The sequence below is a fragment of the Microchirus variegatus genome (assembly GCF_963457635.1).
Source record: "Microchirus variegatus genome assembly, chromosome: 10".
In the NCBI taxonomy this organism is placed as follows: domain Eukaryota; kingdom Metazoa; phylum Chordata; class Actinopteri; order Pleuronectiformes; family Soleidae; genus Microchirus; species Microchirus variegatus.
Window position 1 is genome coordinate 10315591 of NC_139811.1, and position 23618 is coordinate 10339208.

Genomic DNA, 23618 nt, shown 5'->3' on the forward strand with positions numbered 1-23618 from the left:
CTATGTTGTGTAAAGTCCTTGTGGCCTTTATAATATCAGACCCATTTTAGTTCAAATATTATTGAACCTTTGTAAAATGTAAATATATGACAGTCATATAGACATTTAGAAGTCGTATAGGGACTTCTAAATGAAATGGGAAGTTCAACAAAATCCATGCTTATTTGACACATTCAGTGTCCTCGGTGTCACTTTTTCTTGGCGTAATGGCGAAGATCTATTGACATCTCTGTTTCAAGCTGTTTTATGTGAGCCAAAAACAATACGAAATTCCAATGTTGGTGGAAACGATGCCTCATTTCTGATGTTGCCAGTAAAACACGCAATACAGAGCATGCAAGCAGCAATGATTTGTTGACATCTGCCCCATTTTCCAAGCGTTTGAACCTGTTATGGTAGAACATGCGCATTGTGTTTGATGATGTCTTTAAAACTGGACGCAAATCCTGTGCACTCTATATTTTGAGCCAAGGCTCCACTAGAAGACAGCCGGTGAAGTCAAGTGAGTCATGAGCAGCGTAAACAGAGGTAGATCCAGAAACCATGTGACTGCCGAGTAGAAGCAGAAGTTGAGGTAATGGATCGTCGAGCCGTAAAACCGCAAATTAGCCTTGAAAGGCTTTACAACGTGTTCACCGCACAGGGAAAACTGTCAGGGTGTTAATTAACCCCCTGTCTTCTTCTGTGGATGTTCACAGATCAGGAAACATCATGTGATTTTTAATAAACGTATCACAAACAGCTCTGGGGCTAAAAACCCTGTTATTGTCTGACATCAGGGATATGTGGGAAATACTGACATCATCAGTATCTTCCTCTCAGTGGAAGCGCTGCAAAGACAAGAGTGCGAGAGTCACTTATTTACATCTTGCACTACATTGCACCTTTGCAGGATAATAATGATTCCACCACGTTGCACTGTGGGAAATGTAGGAGGATCCACTATCTTAGAACTCACAGCTGGGACTAAAATGGTGGATACTGGGGCCCTCTGTTCCTTTGGTTTTATTTCATTATAGGGTTCGAGCACGACTGTGCAAGAACCCTATATATATTGAAACTGTCGGGATTATTATTATTCCGACAAATTCCACTTTTTAGAGGCCTTTCCCATGCCCCAAAACTCACAGATTTTGGCGACCGCATCAATCCCGGTGACAATTTACGTATTTAATTGGTTCAGTGAAAAAGCGTGGAAAATTGGAAGTGGGAGGGGCTAAAGTGGGACGCAAAAAATAGTGCTAGTAGGTCATCTCCTGTCGGGTTTAACGTACATGAACGAAATTTGGAACACACGTTCATTAGGTTGTGCTGTATATAAAAGCTGATGACAAGTGTCCTGTGAATCCTACAGGAAGGCCGCCATTTTGGATTGAACGCGAAAATGGAGGTGTTTTTGGCGAATTTACACCAGTAATACAAAATCTATCTAATACTACAGTTTTTGAGCGATCGCCTTTAATTTTCAACGTGTTTCCTTTGAGACATTCAGTTACATAGAAGACCAAAATGAATCACTGGAAAACAGCTTTAAGGCGCCAATAGATTCATCACCTCAACCAAAGATGTTATGTTTTAGCCTGGTTGTCTGTCTGTCTGTGAGCAGAATAACTCAAAAAGTAAACACCGGATATCGATATGTTGATGATCCGGAGAGGCCTTGGCACAAGTTTGTGCAGAGTGCTTTGTCCAATTGGTGGAAATAAATGAATAAATAAAGCGGTGAAAGCACTCAGAGAGCACAAACCTCCACAAGGTTTGGGCTCCATTTCCCACAGGCCACAGTACCAGTACACTCACATCCACAATAAGTTCTTCCTTGTGCCATGATCCAAACAAACACCACCAAACCGTCTTAGTGGAGGTAATAAACAAATGACGACAGCAACCACGACATCCTTGTTTTTACCGTGACATTCAGCATCTCTTATATGCTGCCTCCTGTCGTTTTAAATTTCCATATCAATCCAGTGGCGCGCGGGCACGATCTCCCCAGCACGCTCGCTCGCTCCAGTCCCTATACCTTCCACTCGCCGCTGTGGCCGCGCGCCTCTGGGTGCGCGCAGGACCCGTCCCTTACAGCAGCGGAGCAGCAGCGCATCCATCCTGCCTGGAGCCGGGAGGAGCGTGGAGCGCACACACACACACACATACACACACACGGAGAGAGAGAGAAGATGGACGGAGTGGGATCGTTCGGAGCGGGCCGGACCGGGTCCACCATTGACCCGATCAGCTTCGCCAAACAGCCGCAGACCATCCTCAGAGTGCTGTCCTGGGTGAGAGCTGCTTTTTACGCGGAGTGAGTGAGTGTGCGTGTGAATTGAAGGGGGGGGGGGGGGGGGGGTCTCTCTGTGTTGTTGCGGCGCGAGACTCGTGACGTGCTCTCACTGCAAATATAGTAGAGCCCAGGAATCATCAGAGATGAATTAATGAACGGTGTGTAAATAGAAGGGCTCCATAAACGACTGTTTAAGGACGTATGTCCACAGATAAACGCAGTGCAGGGTGTAACCTAAACCCAGCCAGGCCTGCGGCTGCTTCTCTGTCTCCACGAGCATCAAAACCGATGTTTAAAAACACTCAAACTGTCCACAGTGTATTCAAATCTTCAAATTCAGTGTTAGGTCTGCGTGGATCTGTGGAAAACAGATGTATGTTCCTCAGTCTGCTCGTTCCCGCTGCTCGTGATTGTTCATTATTGTATTTTTTGTTTGTGTGTTGTCTATATACACACACACACACACACACACGTATGCATGTGTGTAATTGTGTTTTTGAATACACACGCACTCGATTCCGCTGTCATTTAATGATTTGGCTGCTTTTCGTCAAAAAAACGCTCGTCGACCCGACCGTCATCTCGAGCCCAGATTGGTCCGTGGACATCGTTACGCACGCGGTGGCCACGGAGCCGCGTCGTGCCGTGACGTTTGATGTGGCGCGTCACCTCTGTGTGACACGGAGAAAGGTCCTCCTGTGTGTGTGCAGCGTGGGCAGAAATGTCTGACATACTGTACGCGACACCCGAGAAATCAGTGCTTTCTCGAGTTTGTGTGACTGCGTGGTGCACGTGAAGGTGAGGCGCTGGTTTATGACCGGGTCCTGGTGACCGTGGCACCAAAACAACTGTAGTACACACACAGATAGTCTGGTTTCCATGACTTCAGAGGACATTGCGTTAACCTACATTTATTTCCTTACTCTGACCTTAGCCATAATTACTAATGGCCATATCCTGACACTAACCTGCTTTCCGTGTAAAAAAAATCTGGATGTGTAAACCGATTTACGTCCCCACAACCATTAGTAATACCTGGACTACACTCGATATAGTACAAATTAAAGCTGCACTCGGCAGGATCATTAACCCTTTAAGTTACGCACCAAGAAAAAAACTGAATTCTTTTTTATTATTTTATTTACTTATGATAACAATAACGTGAAATTAGACCCTACAGTATTACAGATACAAGCCTCCACCAAACGGTTGAGACGTCTGTTCATAATAAACCTGGTTTGCATAATTCATAAAGTACAACATCAGAACAATTCACATTTAAAGGTGCCATATGTAAGAATGTGGCCAAAAACGGTTACTACATTCAAATTCAAAATACCAAGGTTTTTTAGGTTTCGTTTTTTTTTACGTAACTGGCAACCCGTGGTTGCTCGGCAGCTGAGACTCTACTGACTGCAATGATTGGTAGACGGCGGTAGGTGGCGCCACATGCCAAAACATGATTTCAAAACATAAACATGATTTGCAGTCTGCAAAAAAGTAGGATTTTATGGCCAGTTGCTTTAGATTTATTACATAATGCACCTTTAAGTGTTAGTGAGTTCAGCTTGATGCATTTTTCAATGAGATATAGTGACTTAAAGTGTGGTCGACCAAATGGTTGAGTAGTACCTCAAAGGGTTAAAGACACAACATGTAACATGTCTGTATTAACAGGTTAAATTTTACAGTGTTACAGTAACGCTTAAACAGTAAGTTATATATCTCTAATGTCTTTTGGTGTTAATTTAATCCTAAAATAGTTCATTTTAAAACTATTCCAGAGTGTATTTAACACTTTTAGTGTTACGTGAATACTAAATTTAACACTAGTCAATTGTGGTCCTAATCCTAATCCTATGTAGGTTAATCTTGTGTTAATGTGACTGACTTTGACCCTGCAAATATCCCTGTGAAAATATCTATAAGTAGTGAGTAGTGCACTTAATATTTCTATTAAAGGTAACAGATTAAAGGACAGATTTGTGCTCCTGATCCGAAATTGAAGAAACGCCTATTATTGGTTTTTTTATTATTATTATTTTCATGGATGATGGTCAAACTGAGGGACTTTTCAAAAATCTGAAATTATACTTCATCATATCAATACACAGTACACTGAATCATTATGATATTGCATTATACATTGATATGGGTATTAAAATACTCACAATTTGGGATTGCGGCGTCTCTTATCAGACGAGCTTAGAACATAGAGTGGGAATAATTATGACAGACACGAGCCAAACCATGCTTTTGTATCGTTATCCGTCTAATACTGGCCTGAAAAAAACAGCGGATCAGATCCTGGAAAATATTTGCTTATAAACCATAAACAAATGTGACGAAAATGCCTCAATACGTACAGACAGAGTAGTTGTCCACCACTAACACTGTCGTGTGACCAGGGTGTGCGTGAGCGCTGCAACTAGAATAGAACGCTTTTGTCGTCACTGCATAGAACAACATGATAAATGTGTGCAGCCCTGCTCAGTTCAGATGTCTGCAGTTATGTCTGGTGGTTAATGCATCATCATCATCATCATCATCTTCTGAGGCATTTTATTAACAGCGGAGTTGTTTAAAAAGAGACTGTAACGCACTGATATATGAATCAGCAGAAATTGAAGGTTGTGATATCAGTGTCAGTTTCTAATAATTCCACTTATGGGATACCTGTATGCTGAGGAGGTCCAGTGGTACAGCCAATAGGAGGCCGGCTCTCTTTCTCCATCTCTCTCTGTACTGCCCTGTGATTGGTCAAATACTGCTGCGATAGTTGTGAAGCTGTAAACAGAGCCTGCATGAGGAGCACAGTAGGCTCAAGTGTTGTTCTTTCTCAGATCACGTGACTTATATTATGCTGAAAGGTCGTCATTAAGGAGATTAGTGATCACTAAGATTGCCAAAGAAATCTTACCTACTGTGGGAATACGAATCAGGCAAATTGTGTGGTCCACGCAGTTGCACCTCCACGCCAGAATAAGAGACAGTGACAAGAAAATAGCAAATATTACAAAAAAAAATAGAAGCAATTATTTTTTATATAATAATGAAAAGTAGGCAAAATGAAACAAAATACCTAATTACGAAACAGCACACTATGTACCAGATAAAAATGTGACCAATGTGATAAATAAGAACATGGGTAGCAGTTAAACAGTGTTTAAAATATGTGTAGTTAATGCTGTTAAATGGATATGTTTATTAAAAATAAAACGACACAAAGAAAATGTGATCACGAGGCTCCTGAGTGATTGCACCATAATCAAATGCACAGAGCGCTTTATGACGGGGGCCGTCACGCTCATCACATGATTAATACTGATGTATCAGAGCGTATAAGTCTCTATGTATCTGTTCTAGCTGGTTACAGCTTTTTATATACCACTAAATACACCTTTATATGGTTCAGTCAGCTCAGAGAACAACCAGGAATCAAAGATAAAGAGCATAAATTGGAAATGAATGTTACAAAAAAGCCGACCTCATCTTCTACAGCAGCAGAAATTCAACTACTTTGTTTACTGTGGGGGACAAATTTATCGTCATTTATGAAGAAAATCAAACTATTGAGCAAATGAGGGCAGGAGACGCAAACAGTGAGCCTGGAAGAAGTAGATTACAGACCAGGCTGATCAAGTATGTCAATGTGAAAATAGTTAATAAAAACAAAACTGATCTCCCACATCCAGAAATGTCTCTTTCCCTCTGATGACAAATTAGTTGCGTCATCACGCAGATTAATTAAAAGCAGAAGTTTGGATTTGCCCAGTTTACATACACCCCCACATGTGATTCGTTAAAAATGTGGACCTGACATTATCCCATTGTGTGCACCTCCATCATCATATGACCCAAACCCCCAAGTGTGCATGCTTTTCTGAGTGTGTGTGTGTGTGTGTGTGTGTGTGTATGTGTGTGTGTGTGTGTGTGTGTGTGTGTGTGTGTGTGTGTGTGTGTGTGTGTGTGTGTCACATGGCTCTATTCTGCTGTGGAGCGTTTCAGTGTCAGCTGACCAGTGTTTGTGTGAGTCCAGAACACAGGGAGGAGGAAGAGAGAAAGGCAGAGACTTAACAAGAGACAGATCAAATACAAAGAGGAGTATTGTTGATTTAAATAAAAAAAAATAAAAAATTTACTACTGGTTTGCAAATATACAGCACCAGCTATGGCATCACGTTTTTTTTCCCTCTTTCGGTTCAGCCTCAGGACTGTGGGATTCTTAAAGGGAAGCGAAGCATCCCCGTCTTCAGTCAGTCACAGAGGGAATTAGGTTAATGCTTTTGATCCGAGCGCGATCAAAGAGACGCTCACTGATGCTGCCACATTCCTGTTTCCACTGAGCCTGGAACTATGTTTGTGTCTGAGGTGTTTAAAAAAATGGTGTGAAAAATTAACAGTTAAAGGCGCCATATGTAAGAATGTGGCCAAAAAACGGTTACTACATTCAAATTAAAAAATACAGAGGTCTTTTAGGTTACGTTTTCTGACGTAACTGGCAACCCGTGGTTGCTCTGCAGCTGAGACTCTACTGACTGCAATGATCGGTAGACGGGCGGTAGGTGGCGCCACATGCCAAAAACGTGATTTCAAAACATAAACATGATTTGCAATCTGCAAAATATTTATTTTAATGCAAATATTTTGGCTGTACTGTTGTTGTTGGTGAGTTCAGTTTGTTATATGAACATTATTCCTGAGTCTCTGTGACATATTAGGAGGATTTTATGGCCAGTTGATTTAGATTTATTACATAATGCACCTTTAACTACGAAATCAAATAATCAGGAATGTCCAAACAAATCAAAACACAAAAAAATACCTTGTTTTTCTCTCTCTCTGTCTGTCTCCACCGTCTCCTCTTCCATCCTCGTCCTGCAGATCTTTTCCCTGGTGGTCTTCGCCTCCATCGTGAACGAGGGTTACGTCAACATGGGCAGCGAGCGTCTCCACTGCGTCTTCAACAAGAACGGGGACGCGTGCAACTACGGCGTGTTCGTGGGCCTCGTGGGCCTGCTCGCGTGCTCCTTCTTCTTCCTCGTCGACTACAAGTTCGCCTCCATCAGCTCCGTCAAAGACAGGAAGAAGGCCGTGATGGTGGAGATGGGGTTTTCTGGTGAGGAGGCAGTATTTTGTGTTGTTGAGATAGTGTTTTTTTTTTCACTCTTGTACAATGGGACTGTAGAGTCATACATAGTGTGCTGGCTAGGGGCGCAGATTGTGAACAGGTAAGGCAGGCAACTGCTTGGGGCCCCGAGCTGCTAGGAGGCCCCCGACGATCGGAGCCTGAGGGCTGTTTTTACTGAAATGTGCAGTGACCAGCCGCCTCCCCGTCCCCCTTAAAAACAAGAGGCGATTTGCAATGACATCTCAATAGGAAACCTCCCTAAAGGTGCCCCACCTCACTTTAACCTGTGTGAAGTTATCATTCTGCAAGTTGGAAAATGAAGAGGAGTATTTACAGTGTAATGCATATCTTTTTTACTCAGTTTATATATGTTTTTTTCAGTTATTTACAGTATTTTATTGTTCTATATATTTATATTGTTTTATAATGTGGGTTCTTTACAGTGTAATGTATTTTTTTTTACTAAGTTTATATAGTTTTTTAAAAGCTATTGACAGTATTTTGTTGTTCTTTACATGTTTATTTTTATATTTTATTTTACATTTACAACATAATGGTGATAAACACTGGTTGGACGGGCCCCCTGGGAATTTTTGCATAGGGCCCCTACAGACTCTAGAATCGCATCTGGTGCTGGCTCGTGCTTGATCAGCGGGATTTAAAAGAAATTTCCCTTAAAATACCAACATTTAGCTCACTTCCTTTGATTCAGGTGACTGCACTTAAGACAACAGAAGTGAAACCTGCAAAATTACATTAGAAGTGTTTGAGAATATGCTAAAAAAAGTGTTTTTAGTTTCTGAAGGGAACAAAGAAGCACAGATAAAAAAAATAACACCTAACTTTCCCCGCTTGTGTGTGCAGGTGTGTGGACCTTCCTGTACTTTGTAAGTTTCTGCTTCCTGGCCAATCAGTGGTCTCGGACCACGGCCGAGGAGCTGCCACTCAACCAGGGCGCAGACGCAGCTCGGGCAGCCATCGCCTTCTCCTTCTTCTCCATTCTCACCTGGGTAAGAAAGTACAGCTGCACACACACACATGAAAAATAAAACACACATATGATCCCCAATACATCATATACATGTAATACATGTCTACAATTAACAGGATTAAAATGTTTAATTCAAACCTAAGTTAACTGACTCTGTGTTGTATACTTCATATAGCTAGAAAAGTATACCGTATATAAACGGAATATATTAAAAACTAATGCTAAACTACAGCTTTTAAAGCTGCACTATGTAACTTTTGGTGGTTTTGTTGTTGTTCTGTGTTTGGTCTTTACGAGTAGAAACAATGATAAAAAAAAATGTGTATTCTGTGTACTTCGTCTGAAAACAGGCTCCTTCAAGCAAAACTATCAGACCTGAATAAAGGGGCATCTGTAACTGTAGAAACTCAATTTTTTAGCTCTAGTATTTGCTCTTGAATCTTTCCATGGATGTTTTTTTGGTGAGTTTTCAGTCATACTTCTACCAGCTTTACTCGCGCAATATTGCCCTTCGGCAAAGGGTTTTTCAGACGCAAATGGTTCCAGGTAGAACCTCAGCCCTTGTAGAAGGACCCGTTTGGAATCCTTATTTCTAAGAGTGTAGGGAGTCTGAGTTTGTGGTGCTTTATGGAGAATCGTTGTTTGATTTCCTCGTCTATTTCCCTTTCCCTAGGCTGGTCTAACCGTGCGGGCGGTCCAGAAGTATCTGCTCGGCACAGACATGACCCTCTTCACCACGGAGCACATGGACGGCGGTGCACCCACCCAGCCATACCCCTCCAACTCACCAGGAGGCGGCAACACGGAGACCACAGAGACCTACCAGAGTCCGCCGTTCACTGAGAACAACGCAGCGCCCACGTACCAGGTTCCCATTTACTAAAGATAGACCTGACGGTAGAAGAGGAAGATCATGGAAAGTGTTAAGAAAAAATTGCTTTCTGTGATGTGTAACGTGTGCAGTTGTTAATATGTTGATCTGAGCAACTGTTTAAAAAAAAAAAAAAGCCCCTCCTTCTTTGTTTCCTCCTCTTGTTTTCCGTTCCCTCCTGAACATTCCAGCTTTGTCAGTACTTCTCTAGACCTGTAACTATGTTTGACTTTGATTTCCCTGCTCTAAAAGCAGCGTCCTCTGATCAGAACAGAAACAGAACACAAGAGGAGGAAGACACAGAAGCCGCAGAGGCAACATTCGAAAAACGTTATGTTTTGTCAGAAACGTACGGTAGATAAAGGAATTAGCGTTCGAGTGACTTCCAACACAAACATTACTGCAGAGGATGTACTCACGTTCGCCTCGTCATTCACTGAAACGGCCACAGGGGGAGGTTTGTCCTCGGGTTGTTCCTCCGTCACTTTCTCTCCGCCGCAGTGAAAAGTCATGACGTGTACGGAACCCGCATGTTTCCACACACAGAGGTCGACAAAGTGCCATACTGTACTGTGTGTCTCAGACAGTGACTTAATTTAGTAGATTCTCACATGCTGTAAACAAAAAAAAAAAGATGACAATGTTTTGTGACCAAGTGCAATATCAGACATTCTTCTGTAGGTAGGTATGTGCTGTCGTACACAGTAGGACGTTAGCGTAGATCAGTCTTATAAAGCGCTGTCTCAAATTACTTACTCGTCTTTGAATAGTACTCACTAATATCTGGCAAAAAACGTGACACGCTGAAAATGTCCAACGGAATTGTTGAGCTTCCCTAGGAGGTGTGTAACGAAGAGAGGTGTTCATCCATAAAGGCTCCCTATTTAAATGTCTATATTTATTGGTATAAATGCTGTTGTGTCATCTTTTCAATACGTTTTAGTCTTCCTTAATATCTCCTGTTTCATGGTCACAATGCAAATTATTTTTAATCTCGTTCTTTGTGACTGCGAAAACGACAGAACAATTAATTGACTGCACAATGTGCCAATTTTAGAAAAAGACTTCAGGAAATATGAAAGATCTGAAGAGAAATGCAACAAATGTGCAATGACCAAACAGAGACGAGAACTCCAACAAGGCTCGCATTCCCAAAAAATCGGCTTTCAAGAAAAATCCTGCATTCGGATACTTAGAAACACCATAACCTACAGTACAGCCCTAGAAAATCCCATCCAAATCTGTCTTTTACTTTATGAGATCTACCAGAGGTGGAAAGTAACGAAAAATACATTTACTCAAGTTACTGTATTGAATACTTTTTTTGTGTATTTCGTATTTTTTAAGTACAATTTAAAATCAGGATTTTGTTTTATTTTACTTGAGTACATATTGACTCAAGTATTGTACTTAGTTACTTTTAAATCCTATCCGTTACTGAGTAGAAAATAAAAATTCAGCAAAATGAAGACCTACAGGGGGAAAATATACACCAGAACCAGACGAATGATGATGATGTGTTTAGCACCAGCACTGGCGCGTGAACATAGAGGGCGCGCGACAAAAGTGACGTAATATCCTGTGTCGAGCTCCAAAATAGTTTTCTGACCCCTTGTCATATTTCTACTACCCTCACACCCCACACAAAGTAACTAAGTAACTTTTACTTAAAGTACATTTCAAATGAACTACTTTTTACTTCCACTTGAGTACATTTTCAGATGACTACTTTTACTTCTACTTGAGTAATATTTCATCAAAGTATTGGTACTTTTACTTGAGTACAATATTTGAGTACTTTTTCCACCTCTGAGATCTACTGCTCACAGACTTGTGTCTCAGACTCACAGATTGTATGACATAATTAAGTTCAGGGGTTTCAGGATTTACGTACATTACAGTGCTTTTCATTCTCTCTCTAAATATCTGACCGGAGCTGCTGCTTTGAGTGAGTACTTGTTTTCTTTCAGGATTTTTTTTGGTTTGGGAAAGGGTGCAATGTTGGGGGTTGATTTCCCAACTCTTTCAGGTTTTCAGGTGTATGTTAAATCTGTGCAGTCAAAGGGCTACACAAACAGACACAGACAGACGGACGGACGCAGACAAAAGCATAACCTTATTGGGGGGGAGGCAATGACGACAAAGAGACTATAAGCGAACATGACTTATATGAGTGTGTGAGTATCATCCACGCATGGTGCCAATGTATGTAGTGTGTTCTTTGAGACAGTGCCGTATGTTGACAGTCCGTGTTATAAAAAAAAAAAAAATGGAATGAGTTTCTGGGTGAAGCCAGGTCTGTTTATGTTTACGTTTTAGAAGCTGCCAAACTGCCCTTTGTTCTTATTGCTGTTTTTCAAAAAAAAAAAAGAAATACCACGTTACTACTACGTTAGTTAATGTCAATGGGGTTTTATGTGATCACAAAGCAGGGGAGGGGCAGGGGGGGGGGGAGTGGTTGATGGATGATTTGGTTCAGACTCAGGCAAAAAAATTAAAAATAAATAAACAAATGAAGTGTGGGATCATCCTGCAAATCTGCCATTGAAGAGATGGGTCAGAATTTGTTGCCATGGTGACAGGGGGATAGGAGTCGGGAGGATGCGGGGCGCTCATGATGTAGATAGTAACCATGCCAACTATGTCAGTGTGTAGCAGTGTCTTGTGTGTCGTGGTTCACGTACACTCACCATCAGTGAATATGTAGTTTTGGTGTGTGGGATGTGTGTGTGTGTGTGTGTGTGTGTGTGTGTGTGTGAGTGTGTGTATGTTAATGAGTGTGTGTGTAATAAGTATATGTGCGAGCGTGTTCCAGCATGCACGACATGAGCGACGTGTAGATGTTGCGCGTGCGACTGTGTGCCGTCGATTCGGTTCAGTGAAGCATAAAAGTTATTTTCTTTAAACGTGCGTTTGTTTAGAGTTTTAGTGCAGAGGAGGAAATCGCGCGCGCGTCCGTTTTAACGTCGAATAATTTCCACCAACTATCAACAACCTTCTGCAAAATATATATTAGTGTATCTATCAATATTTTATTAAATAAAAAAAAATTTTTTTTTATTTTTTTTTAATCTTTGATGAACAGAGCCAAATACAACACCTTTTATGTTCTGAGTGATTTAACTGTAGAATGCTTTGCCTGTTTTATCTGAATCCATGTAAACGGCGTGCTCTGCTGACCAGAGATGGTTCTACAAGACTGAGGCAGCCAAAGCTCTCTGTTTTCAAAAGTAATTATGGAAAATAATGCATGGAATTGTTTGTATAGGAATCATTATATATATATATATATATTTATCCAATACTATGTAAACCTTCAGTTGAGTCCAAAAATGTTCATCACAACTGACAGGATACCTTCATGTCACACTCTATGTGCCCAAAAACTACTTTGTTATCCTGAGTGATGTCCTCTCGACCTCATTGTCATCATATTGATTACAGGAGTGGGTGCTTTTTTTTTCTTTAAAATTAAAATAATAATAATAAAAAAATGCCCCTAGAAACCTGACAGGAGCCAATCTCCATCGAAATGACACAGCAGAATCCAGGGAGCCTGGAGCTGCAGGAGCATTAACAGGAGGAAAATCAGCTGCGGTCCGGTCCTAAAAAAATGGCATAGAAACCTCAGCATGTTGGCGTCTTTACTTCGTCTAATGAAAGCTAATAGTCACACAAAACAGGGAGACTCTGTTTATATCATTTATCAGTTGAGGCTTGACATTAGGGCAGAGTGGGGAGTTGAGTTTCTGTTCAGAAATGGTGCTGGTAATGTTGGGTCCTGGACGAGTAGCAGTCGGGTTGTTTTCCCTAATACTTTCAGGTGCTCTCAAGTGTATTGACGGGTTAGTGTTAAATCTGTGCAAATGTCTACACGTGTGCTTTATTTTCATGTTTTTGCCCAGCATCGATTTATGACGCACCGCTCAAAAGCTGTGACTTTTCAATGTTTATTTCAGTTGATTTGCCCAAAATTGACAAATGGGTTTGCCCGAGTGAGCTTTAAAATCTGTACAAACTCATATAAAGTGAGGTTACAGTTTAGATTTTTATGAAATCAGTCCATTTTTCATAGCATACATGGTCTGCATCCTTCTACAATAGGCATTCAATATACATACTCCATTTAATTATTTGTGTACTAAGTTACAGAGTCCTTGTGAGTTTCCCATCGAGAAGAATCAATTTAAAGTATTATGGTTGACTGAAATGATATGATAACCACAAGGAGAGTCAGTTCAGTGTTTGGGTTCCACTGGTGTACAGATGGAGGTACTGTTGGGTTAGTTTTGGGTACTGTCAAGGTCAGGGTGTATTATTGTTCTCAGTGCTTCAGTCTCTTCAGTCAGTGTTAGATTAAAAAAAAAAAAATAATAATAATAATAATAAAATACAAAAAATACAAACATTGTCTGTGTTTTGTGCTCTGGACCATGTACACTACTGTGGTATTGGTTGATTGTAAAATACAGTGTTACTGAAGTAAATGGAACCTGTGTGTGATGATGTCCAGGGTCTGCTTTGTCCTGTATTAATGAAAAAAGAATAAATTATAATTATTTAGTAATCTAGAATACAATCTTTGTTGGAAATACTTTGAACACTCTTGAAGGGGCCAAAATTAACATATTTTGATTTCTGTTAAGAGTTACGATATATAGTAATACTTTCTAGTATAACACTTTTCATGAATGTTAGAAAACCTTCCCCATAATTATAACTGATGATGAAAACTTTAGAGTATACACCGATTTTGGAGCGTGCTACCCCCTTGAACATGTTTCTTCTGAGTTGTTTCTTCTTGTTCTGAAGGCTTTTGATCTCTTCAGTGTAAAAAAAAAAAAAAAAAAATGCTGTGTACAGAGATGTGTGTCACTGTCTATTACCTGAATGTCTCTGGACTGCAGTCTGAAACGTCACTCAAAATAAAAATAAAAAACATGCTCGGGACTGCCTTGTTTCTGTCTGCACCATTTTCAAGGAACACGACAGCTCGGTCGACTCGTCCACCTGATTCACTCACAGCCTGTGTGAATTAGAGAAGGCAATTAAAAAGGAAGTTCTGCACAAATGTTAAAGGACTCATATTATACCCTATTTCTCCAAGTTAACCTAGTTGCCTGGTGTTCTAATGAACATGCTTTGGTCAAAATACCATAAGGATGAAGCACCACAGCAGTTCAATCACCCTGTCAAAACAGCCCTGTTCAGAACGCTCCGTTTAGTAGCATCTCTTTAGCCCCACCTTAAAAAAAAAAAAGAAAAACGAAACTTAAGGGACAGTAAATGACATCAGCCACAGAGGCTACTGGGAGCTATCAGCAGTTAGCATTTGGAAAAGTGATCATTTGCAGGCTCTAGCAGGCACATTGCCGTCAGATATAACATATATCCACTGGACAGATAAGTTTGTGTAGAACTCTGTGCTGCACTGTGTGAACTTTTCGCAGACTTCCAGTTTTCGGATACCGTTGCCCTCTCCAGCACTCTCGCGTGTTTTACAGACAAACCGGAGCTCTGTGAGACAACAATTCCAGGAATTTAGCGCATTGTGAAGTCCCAGTGTTTTATCTCCTGTACTTAGACTGAGGAGGACCACAAAAACATGAGTGAGTCATCTTTTTTCACACTTTGCCGACTGATGGGACCTCCAGAGTCCCAAATACAAGGATTTAAACGATTAAAAAGTTGATTATGCATGGCCCCTTTAACATTTCTGAAAAGTAGACCACTTTACCGCAAGCATATTTTGATTTGAGTAATCTAAAACAAATCTGAAAGTCAAATTCATAAAGTAACATTGATTTGATTCACAGTCGAGATGCTCTCAGAGTTGCTTTTAATTGTTACATGAACTTAAAACGGTGTGAATAGCAAATTAATACAATCTTAAATGTGACAAGTGTGCAATTAACCATTGAACTTTGGCAATTAAATCACAAGAAAATAAGAATTTGACAGCCCTACTTCAAAAACTGGCTTTGAAGACTCCATAATTGGCATTAAGAATTGTTCTAGGGGGGGAAAAGAAAAAGAAATCCAGCGAAAGTCGGAGAAAAGATTCCTATATCACACAACAATGGTCACCATCCCATTTAACCAATCACTGCTTGAAGGTAGGTAGACCACAGTACTTGAAAAATGTGGCAAAGTAGACGAGGACACCCTTTATTTGTTTCGGACTTAACTTTAGGAACTTGTGCGCCACCACTTCCTTAATTCACCAGTTCAGTCAAACGATCAACCAGATGGAAATGAACAAATGAGGAGTATGCAGGAAGAGCTTTAAACCACGAGCCAAACGTTGTCCTAATTGATCGTAATTTGTCATTCATTATTAAGCAACAGACAATTTAAAAACGATTAAAACAGCTGCACTTAAAATAAATAAGGAGCTAAAACGTTGAACTGAACTTGTGTGTTTATTTTGTTATTTAACCAAGCAGCCCCTCTAAGGAATTATACATAAATTATCAACTCTGAACATCAGTATAAGCACAAAGCGTAGTACAAAATGTAAGTCATTGTAATTTTGAATCACGGAGCAAGACATTCTTCAAGTAAAGTTTCAACTTGTCCCCTCTTCTTTCTTTAAATAAATCAATAGTTCTGATTAGACAGTGCCAGTGCCAGCTGGAAACGTCCACAATCCGCGTGATTTGACAGAAAACTGGAGCTGGCGCAATCCTGCGAGTCTAACCTGTGAAACCATTCACACCGAACTATCAATGTGAAACCTGAAACTAAAAAAAAAATAAACATGAACCATTTTAATTTCACCTTCAATATGAGATATAGGTTCTAAACTTCTCTGAAACATGGTCACACAGTAAAACGGGTTGTGTTCCGTTCTGGGTTTTTGCAGGGCTTTGACAGAGCTGCAGGAGAAACCGAAACTATGCCCCAAAATAGCAGATGTAGCAGAGGAGGGGCTAGCTAATGATTCGACTAATTGACTGCAAGGAAGGGAACTCCTCCCTCTCCCCGGTGTGCAGGGTCTTGTGGGAGTTGAAGTCTTTGGGAGCCAACACCTGTCTGCAAGTGGGGCAAACCTGACATTCCAGCTCTGCGGCGACGTTGGCGACAGCGGTGGGCGTCTGCCACGCACTCTTCTTGTTCTTGTTTTTCTTTCCCCCTCCAGCACCCGACTGTTTCTCCAGGGCCTTGCAGTCTCCGTGGGCCGTCAGCAGCTCCTGCTGTTTGCCAGTGTCCGGCAGCAGCACGAGCAGTTCGTTGAAGATGCGGTTAAAGTCCTCTCCGAGTAGGTCCTTACAGCTGCGGTGATACTGAGCTGCTGATATTACACCCTGGGAACAAAGGCAGAGTTTAAAGCCATTCATCTAATCATTTACTTTGGATGAAACATTTAATAACTGATAGTTTTATTGATACCAGAAATCATATTTGTCTTAATGCACGACTAAGACAGTACACAGTTCCAAGAGCAAAACTTACTTGTCTGAACTGAGCAGAATGGTTTTTGAACAGGTTGAACTTTGACTCATCGTTATGGAGGTAATTTTTAATGGACTGGATCAGATCCAGGTTTCTCTTGTGGAAGTTCTCTGGTACCAAGTAACCACCAGTTGATGTCTTAGGAGGCCTAATGGGGAGGAAAACAAAACACTTAGATTAAAAAATAACGTTAACCAACTGGAGGCTTTTAACATTAACTTGTCAAACAAGGCAGCCATTTACGGGTTGACTGAAGAAGGAGCCGGCTCAACCACTTTGCTGTTGCTGTTGAGGGGGATCCCAGTGAAGCCAGGGGGAGGCTTTGGGGCTGAGAGTCCCAGACCGGGTGGAGGAGGGGGCGCTGAGGAGGACGAGGCAGGAGCTGAAGCCTTTAACGGGAAGGAGGTCTTGAAGCCTGACAGATAAACACAGATGTGAGCTCCAGCTTACATCACCTCGTAGTGGTAAAATCAATCGGCGCACACCAAGAAACGACCAGAAAAGTTTGCGCCAGCAATAATTGACTTTGGCAAATAAAATGTCAGTTATTTCAACTTAAAATTACAGTTTTGTGAGGCAACACATTGTTTGACACCAGACATTCAATATCATACCAATAAATAGTCAAATCCGACACATTCTAATGTGCTGAACACCAAACAAAAGAAAAACTTTTACAGCACACTTGTATCAAACATCATAAGATAATTTAAGACAACTGGCTATTACCTGGTGGAGGTTTCTTGGTTATGAGAGCAGGAAACTCTTCCTCTTGTTCCAGGTGAGGCTCTGACTTAGGACGAGAAGCGTTGGCAGATGACTTCTTGCCAACGGTTGGTGATTTCTCAGGGTGTCCATTAGCTAATCCACTTGTTAGTGCGGCCGCCACAGCGCTGGAGAGAGGTTTGTTGCCGTTTTTCTCTGGGACGTTCTCCTTCTGTGCAGTTTTCTCCACCGAGACTGTATTTACAGGTGTCGTCGCGGTTGAAGACACAGACGCAGATGGAGGCACCGTGTTCTTTTGCTGTTTTTTCTTCTTGCTGGCTTTGGAGGTAGATACATCGGTGTTGGGAGTTGGGTTTGATGAGGTTGAGGTCACGGCGGAGGGTTTGCTGTTGCCTCCTTTAACTGTGAGCAGAGACGAGATATCCAACATGGTGGGCACCGGGCGTGTTACTCCTCTGCTGTCATCATCTGAGGAAGGAGGAGACCTGGTAGACGCTGCCTTCCCATTGTCTCCTACTTTCTTTTTCTTACGAGAAACTGAAGAGGTAGAGGAAGAGAGGAGTTGTGGGCCAGAGGACAAAGATGAAAGGGGAGGAGGAGGTCTGGAGGAAGGAGGAGGATGATTGATGGGTTTAGGAATATTGTTGGACCAAGCAGATTTAGTGCCAGCTGCATGTTTTGGGGGACGGACTTTAGACACGAGTGCAGGGAAATCCTCCTCTTGGAAAGAGGAAGTCTTTCTTGGTTGGGCAGAGTAAGCTGGGGTCATGGGGGATGAGACGGCGACAGCCGACAGGCTGGGGAAGTCATCCTCCTTCAAGGCTGCATGGGTTACTGGAGCTACTACAGGAGCTAACTTTACACTAGAGGGAGACAAAACACCAACAAGAGAAATGTAACATTTCATCAACGCTGAAAGTCTCATTGAAAATGTATCCGTTTTGTGAAAAAACATTACCCTGATGTTGCCGCCGCGGCTCCCAAAACTGGGAATTCATCTTCTTCTCCTGGATTAGCGCTTTTCATTGTTCGAACTGTCAAAGACAATGGGTGTCTGTGAGAAACACTGCCACATCCACACAACAAACCTGGCAACACATCCAGACCACCAGATGTTTAGACCCATTGTGCATTTAAAACATTTTATACCTGGCGGTTTGTTTGTTGGTTTGATATTTGCGGTCCTGTGTCTGGGCTCCTCTAGTTCCGTCCTCTCCATCATCTCCATCCTCTCCATCCTCTCGTCATTGCAGTGTTTGGGAGTGTTCCTCTCCTGCACCGCTCCCCTCTCCTCTTGTCTGCGCACCGCCCCCCTCTCCTCCTGTCTGCGCACCGCCCCCCTCTCCTCCTGTCTGCGCACCGCCATTGACGCCCTGATGGCAGCTTCCATTTGCCGGTCTTCTTCCTCTCTGCATTGACAAGCACACACTCACAAAGTCATAAAATGCACCATGGATGAAAATAGATTAGTGACTGCAGCAGCTACTGGTATGTTTAAGGATGAAATGACATAGCATAGGTGAATCCTTAGAGAGAACACATTCCAAAGCATAACCTGCTTTTTGTGTGACACAAACCTGCAAGTAACAAAGGCCCCCTTTATACCTGGCATTAGAATGCGTTTTCTGTGATCAGATAGTGATCGGATAGAGTTTCACCACATTCACTTGCACCTGATATTAACATGGGTCTCTGGTGTCCAAATCAAGATCTGACTGCTATCCGATCACGGTCATCCCCGTCTTATGTCATCCAGCAGCAGACGACAGCGTCACATCCTGTGTCACCATATAAACAATGTTTGGATTGGATAACAATCCGTCCTCGGGTGTATTTACACCTGTACTTACAAGTAGCCAAGTGCTATCTTATCACAGAACATGCATTTTAATGCCAGGTGTAAAGAGGACCAATGTCATACAGCCTTTTGTTCCACATTTTCCATGATCACAATTCAAAAAATGGCACCAGATTTTGGACTCACCGTGAATATCTCCAGCTCTTCTGCGCGCCTCCCCCATGAGGCCGTCCTCTTCCTCCTCGATTGTGACGCGACTCTTCATAATCCTCACCCGTTACCACACCTAAGGACATGTGCATCTTGGTTTTATTCACATTCTACAGTCGTATTCGCAGTAAACCAAAGGGAATGTCAAGTATTGCGAATAGCCAAGTGTCATAAAATCAAAACGATATCCTCACAGACCTTCATTTCTCCTCTGTTGCCTCGGGGCATAGGTGAACTGCAGGTCAATGTGGCGGTTCTGCCGAGCCTCTGCCCGGTTCTTGCTGTGCGCTCCAGCTTTGTGGGCCTTGTAGTCGATCTCAGTGCGGAATGCATGGGTGAACTGTTCTGTGGCACATCGGCCTTCCTCACATAGGTAGTGGCTCTCTCTGAAGTGCTCACTTAAGTACGGATAGTCGCTGTTGACAGCAGGGGAGAAATACCAGATTAACAACCGGCTTCATTTTTCTTGCTTTCAATGAATGACTCAAGGGGTCTTGACTCAAATGGGGTTATGACTGACACACACCTGTAATATTCCTGAGAACCATCTGCGTCACAGAAGTGGCAGAAGTAGTGGTCCCTGCGCAAGTGTTTCAGCAGCTCATCATTATCGAGGTATCGGTCATCGCAGAACTTGCAGAGAGGGTGTCCTCTGTGACTCGTGTCGTCCGGGTCTCCATGTGCTCTGTGACGTGCCAATTCCTTACGGTTGTACCACTTTCTTTCATGGGAGAAGATCTGGCAGGAGAAGAACATTATAAAATATACATTTTTAATCAATCATTAAAACACTGCGATTCAGAGTAGTTGTAGACGGAATTGATTAATGTTTCTAACCTTTAGAGATGCATTTTGTTTTTGGTTTGTTTATTAGTAGTTCCTACCATGTTTATTTAAATTTATGAAGGACCTGGAATGTTATTTACTTTGAGATGCTTTGAGCAGAGCTTGCAACAGAAGAGCTCATGCTGCTTCCTCATGTGCTGCTCCAGCTCCTCGAACCTGGAGAAGACCTTCGGTTCTGGGCAGCGGACGCACTCTGCCAACAGCAGATGCCTGTTGAAACACAACATGTGATCAGAAGATAAATAAAGTTCAATCATGAATTACCAAATGAATATTTGACCTTTTTTTATGATCATTTCTTTGTTTACAAATAATTCCCCATTGTGAGACTAATAACATATTATCTTAATGAAGCAGAAGAGTATTTATCTACACACAAATCCATATCAGAAGTGACATATGATCAAAAAATTTTATTCAGTTTTATAATAGTGAGTGAGAAAATCGTATTTATTACCAATATGTGGGCAACATATTCATCAACAATGAACGTACCTGTACTGAGAGTAAATCCTCTCATCGCCAAAATAAATGTTGTGCTGCTTCTCACATGCAAAGTGCTGGTAGGGCAGAGATGAGAAGGCCTCCACTTTTTTCACAAACGCCACCTGAGGACAACGCAACAGTCGGTGAACACATTACAAAGATAACAGCGAATTGTAAAAACAATGACTGCACGGCTGGTACAGTGACTTCCCGAGACAACTTATGTCATAGGTTAAGGGTTGGACTGGTGAGCTGTCTCAACAGCATTACGTAATGTGTTGGATACCCCAGAGGAATTATGGGAAAGTGGTCACTACATAACACACAGCCAGGAAAACACTGTTATCAACACTTTTGAGTATGCTCTGTCTAATAAAGCACTTTAACATGTAAAACAATGCAGTTCAGTTTCTGTTTTCACAAACTGAAAACAGCTTCATTCACTTTGTAAGGGAGTGGTACTACTCGGCTGTGATGCTGTCCAGGAAATTTGACAAACTGATTAAAGTCAATTTAACTAAAAGAATATGACACCACAGTTTATTTTTATTTTTTTTAATTTTGACTTTTAAGTCCCGTCTGTTTTAAAAACACAATGCCGTCAACAGAAGCAGCATATGTGGCCACAGAACACTCAACCACGGGGATTGCTCAAGCTCGTTAACACACAAGTTAGCTGTTACTTGTATTTATTACTTAACTACTTGACTCGTTAATTAAAAACAAAACCAACTCAGTGGTTTGACTAGCAGACTGACAGCTGGTCACTCAGGCCACATTGTAAGATATGGCTAACAAGCTAACCTACAGCACATCTGACTTACTACGTTAGCTGTATTAGCTAAGCTAATGACAGCGAGGAAACCGTGGTGTTGGACAGTTGACAGACACCGATTGCTGCTTTTCACCAATAACATAATTCATTTATTTAGACATCAGGTTAGACAGTAACATTTCAATCTCGTCGGTTTTTCCTCTATAATCGAGCGAAATGAGAGGCAAGGCCTAGTTAGCAAAACCGGCCACTGTCCCCAAATTCCAGTAGCTGAGCAGCCCGTACCTTGTCGAGCTCCACCCGACAGACGGCGCAGTACTTCTGCTCGCACAGCACCCGCATCTTCGTGGAGCAGCGGTAACAAACCGGGTGGTCGCATTTCCCAAAGGCGAAGATGTCGACGTCTTGGCAGCACAGAACGCAGTGCTTCTCGGTCTCCTTAGTGCGTGTAGAAGTCATGTCGACGAATAAAGGCACGAATGAACCTCAAACTGTGGTATTATCACGGAGAAGAGACACCGCCGTTCGGACGCTTACGTATAATCAAAGTCAGACGCGCCGGCGCGTCACGTAAAGTAGCTCCACGATCCGTAAAGCATAGGGATGGGCCGAGAGAACCTGACTGACACGCTTGTGTGTTTGTGCATGGCCGCAGGGTGTCGTTGCTCCACGTGTGCGCCGTGATACCAACGGTGTAACATGGAGGAAATGAGGAACTGTTCTGGAATACATACGTGTGTATGTGTGTATTTACTGCATGGTGGGTGGAAATATATGGTGCATTTTCACAACATAAAATCAAGTTTGAGGGTAAACTGGACACATTTCTCCGAAATCTTCAATGTCGTTAGAGTTTCATATGCCAAGTTGTCTGTGTGACTGGGATGTTGCTTTATTATATAACTTATAGAATAAGTAACTTATTTAGGGCTTCCGTCATACGTAAAGTAACATATAACTTACTTTATCTCAAGAAACTCCAATGTCTCATTCAGTGCTGGGGAGTAACTTAGTGCAAGACTAGTGGAAGTGATTACAATTTACAAACCAGTACTAATTACTAAACAAAGTAACCTTGAATTACTGTATTACATTGTGATTGAATAAAAAAAAATATATATATAATATAAATAATTATTTGTGTCCTCCTAGAGCTAAATCTCACTCACAAATTCTCTTGTGATAGCTTCCATCCCTGAATTTATTAAATCAATAAAGGTACATCTTTCCATACATACAGGGTCTCTGCAGGTTTCAACAAGTCACATTTGAGACTTTTTAAGACTTTTTTAGACCATAATGAATACAATTTAAGACCCATATCAAATCCATACTGGCAAAAAAGTACAAAAGACATGAAGGAAAACTGGAGCCACAAATCGTTAAACATGCATTTCGGCTAGGTTAGGTGTGGGCTTTCTTTCTCCGCTGCTATGCTGAGCTGTAACACACCCGCGACGGTGCGCACGGCACACTAGCTAGTGGTGCTCGATAAATTCTCACCGGGCAGCACAGGTGGCCTACTTTAGTTCCGTATTGTAATGTTATCGCATCCTCAAAAATAGAAACATTTCAATTTCATTTAAATAAACGTAACGTTAATAGATTGTTAAGACCTTTCACAATTGTATTTAAGACCTTGTATGATATTTTAGGATAATTTAAGACATTTAAGACCTTAAATACAAATTATTGGATTTAAGACTTTTTAAGACCCCGTGGATACCCTGTACATAATATCTCCCAGTTTAATCAAGTGGAAAAAGGTTTTGGTACACACAGGCATGTTCTGATGCAATACACGTGTATTCAAGAATGGGAACCGTCAAATCTAATCTTGAATAGATTTGGATTTGAACAATGTGGCTGGTAATCTGAGTGTAGCCTATGTACATATTTCTCAAAAGCCAGCATTTTAGCCATAATTTTGGATTTAACCTATTATTGAAGATGGTTTGATGTGTACGGCATTTCTACAGTAATACAAGTATTGTTAGTGCTTTCTCTGTGGTCAGTAACAGGTAAGGTCACAGCTTCTGATGTGATCC

The 23618-nt window shown here is 41.7% G+C and overlaps 2 protein-coding genes across 2 annotated transcripts; one reads left to right on the forward strand and one right to left on the reverse strand.

Moving 5' to 3' along the window:
• Positions 1-2177: 2177 nt before the first annotated feature.
• Positions 2178-9286, forward strand: syngr3a (synaptogyrin 3a; the record flags this gene model as incomplete). Its single annotated transcript, XM_083896151.1, has 4 exons — positions 2178-2279; positions 7166-7400; positions 8277-8422; positions 9077-9286. The coding sequence occupies 4 exons, from the start codon at positions 2178-2180 to the stop codon at positions 9284-9286; spliced, it is 693 nt and encodes a 230-aa protein (XP_083752277.1).
• Positions 9287-15937: 6651 nt separating this feature from the next.
• On the reverse strand, positions 15938-22030 carry znf598 (zinc finger protein 598). The gene is made up of 12 exons (XM_083896332.1): positions 21856-22030; positions 20805-20917; positions 20390-20519; positions 19990-20201; positions 19662-19879; positions 19440-19539; positions 18605-18864; positions 18414-18489; positions 17459-18318; positions 16973-17144; positions 16730-16877; positions 15938-16581 (listed from the first exon to the last, which is right to left on the reverse strand). Exons 1-12 carry the CDS (start codon positions 22027-22029, stop codon positions 16207-16209), a joined length of 2838 nt encoding a protein of 945 aa, XP_083752458.1. The 5' UTR covers position 22030; the 3' UTR covers positions 15938-16206.
• Positions 22031-23618: the final 1588 nt, after the last annotated feature.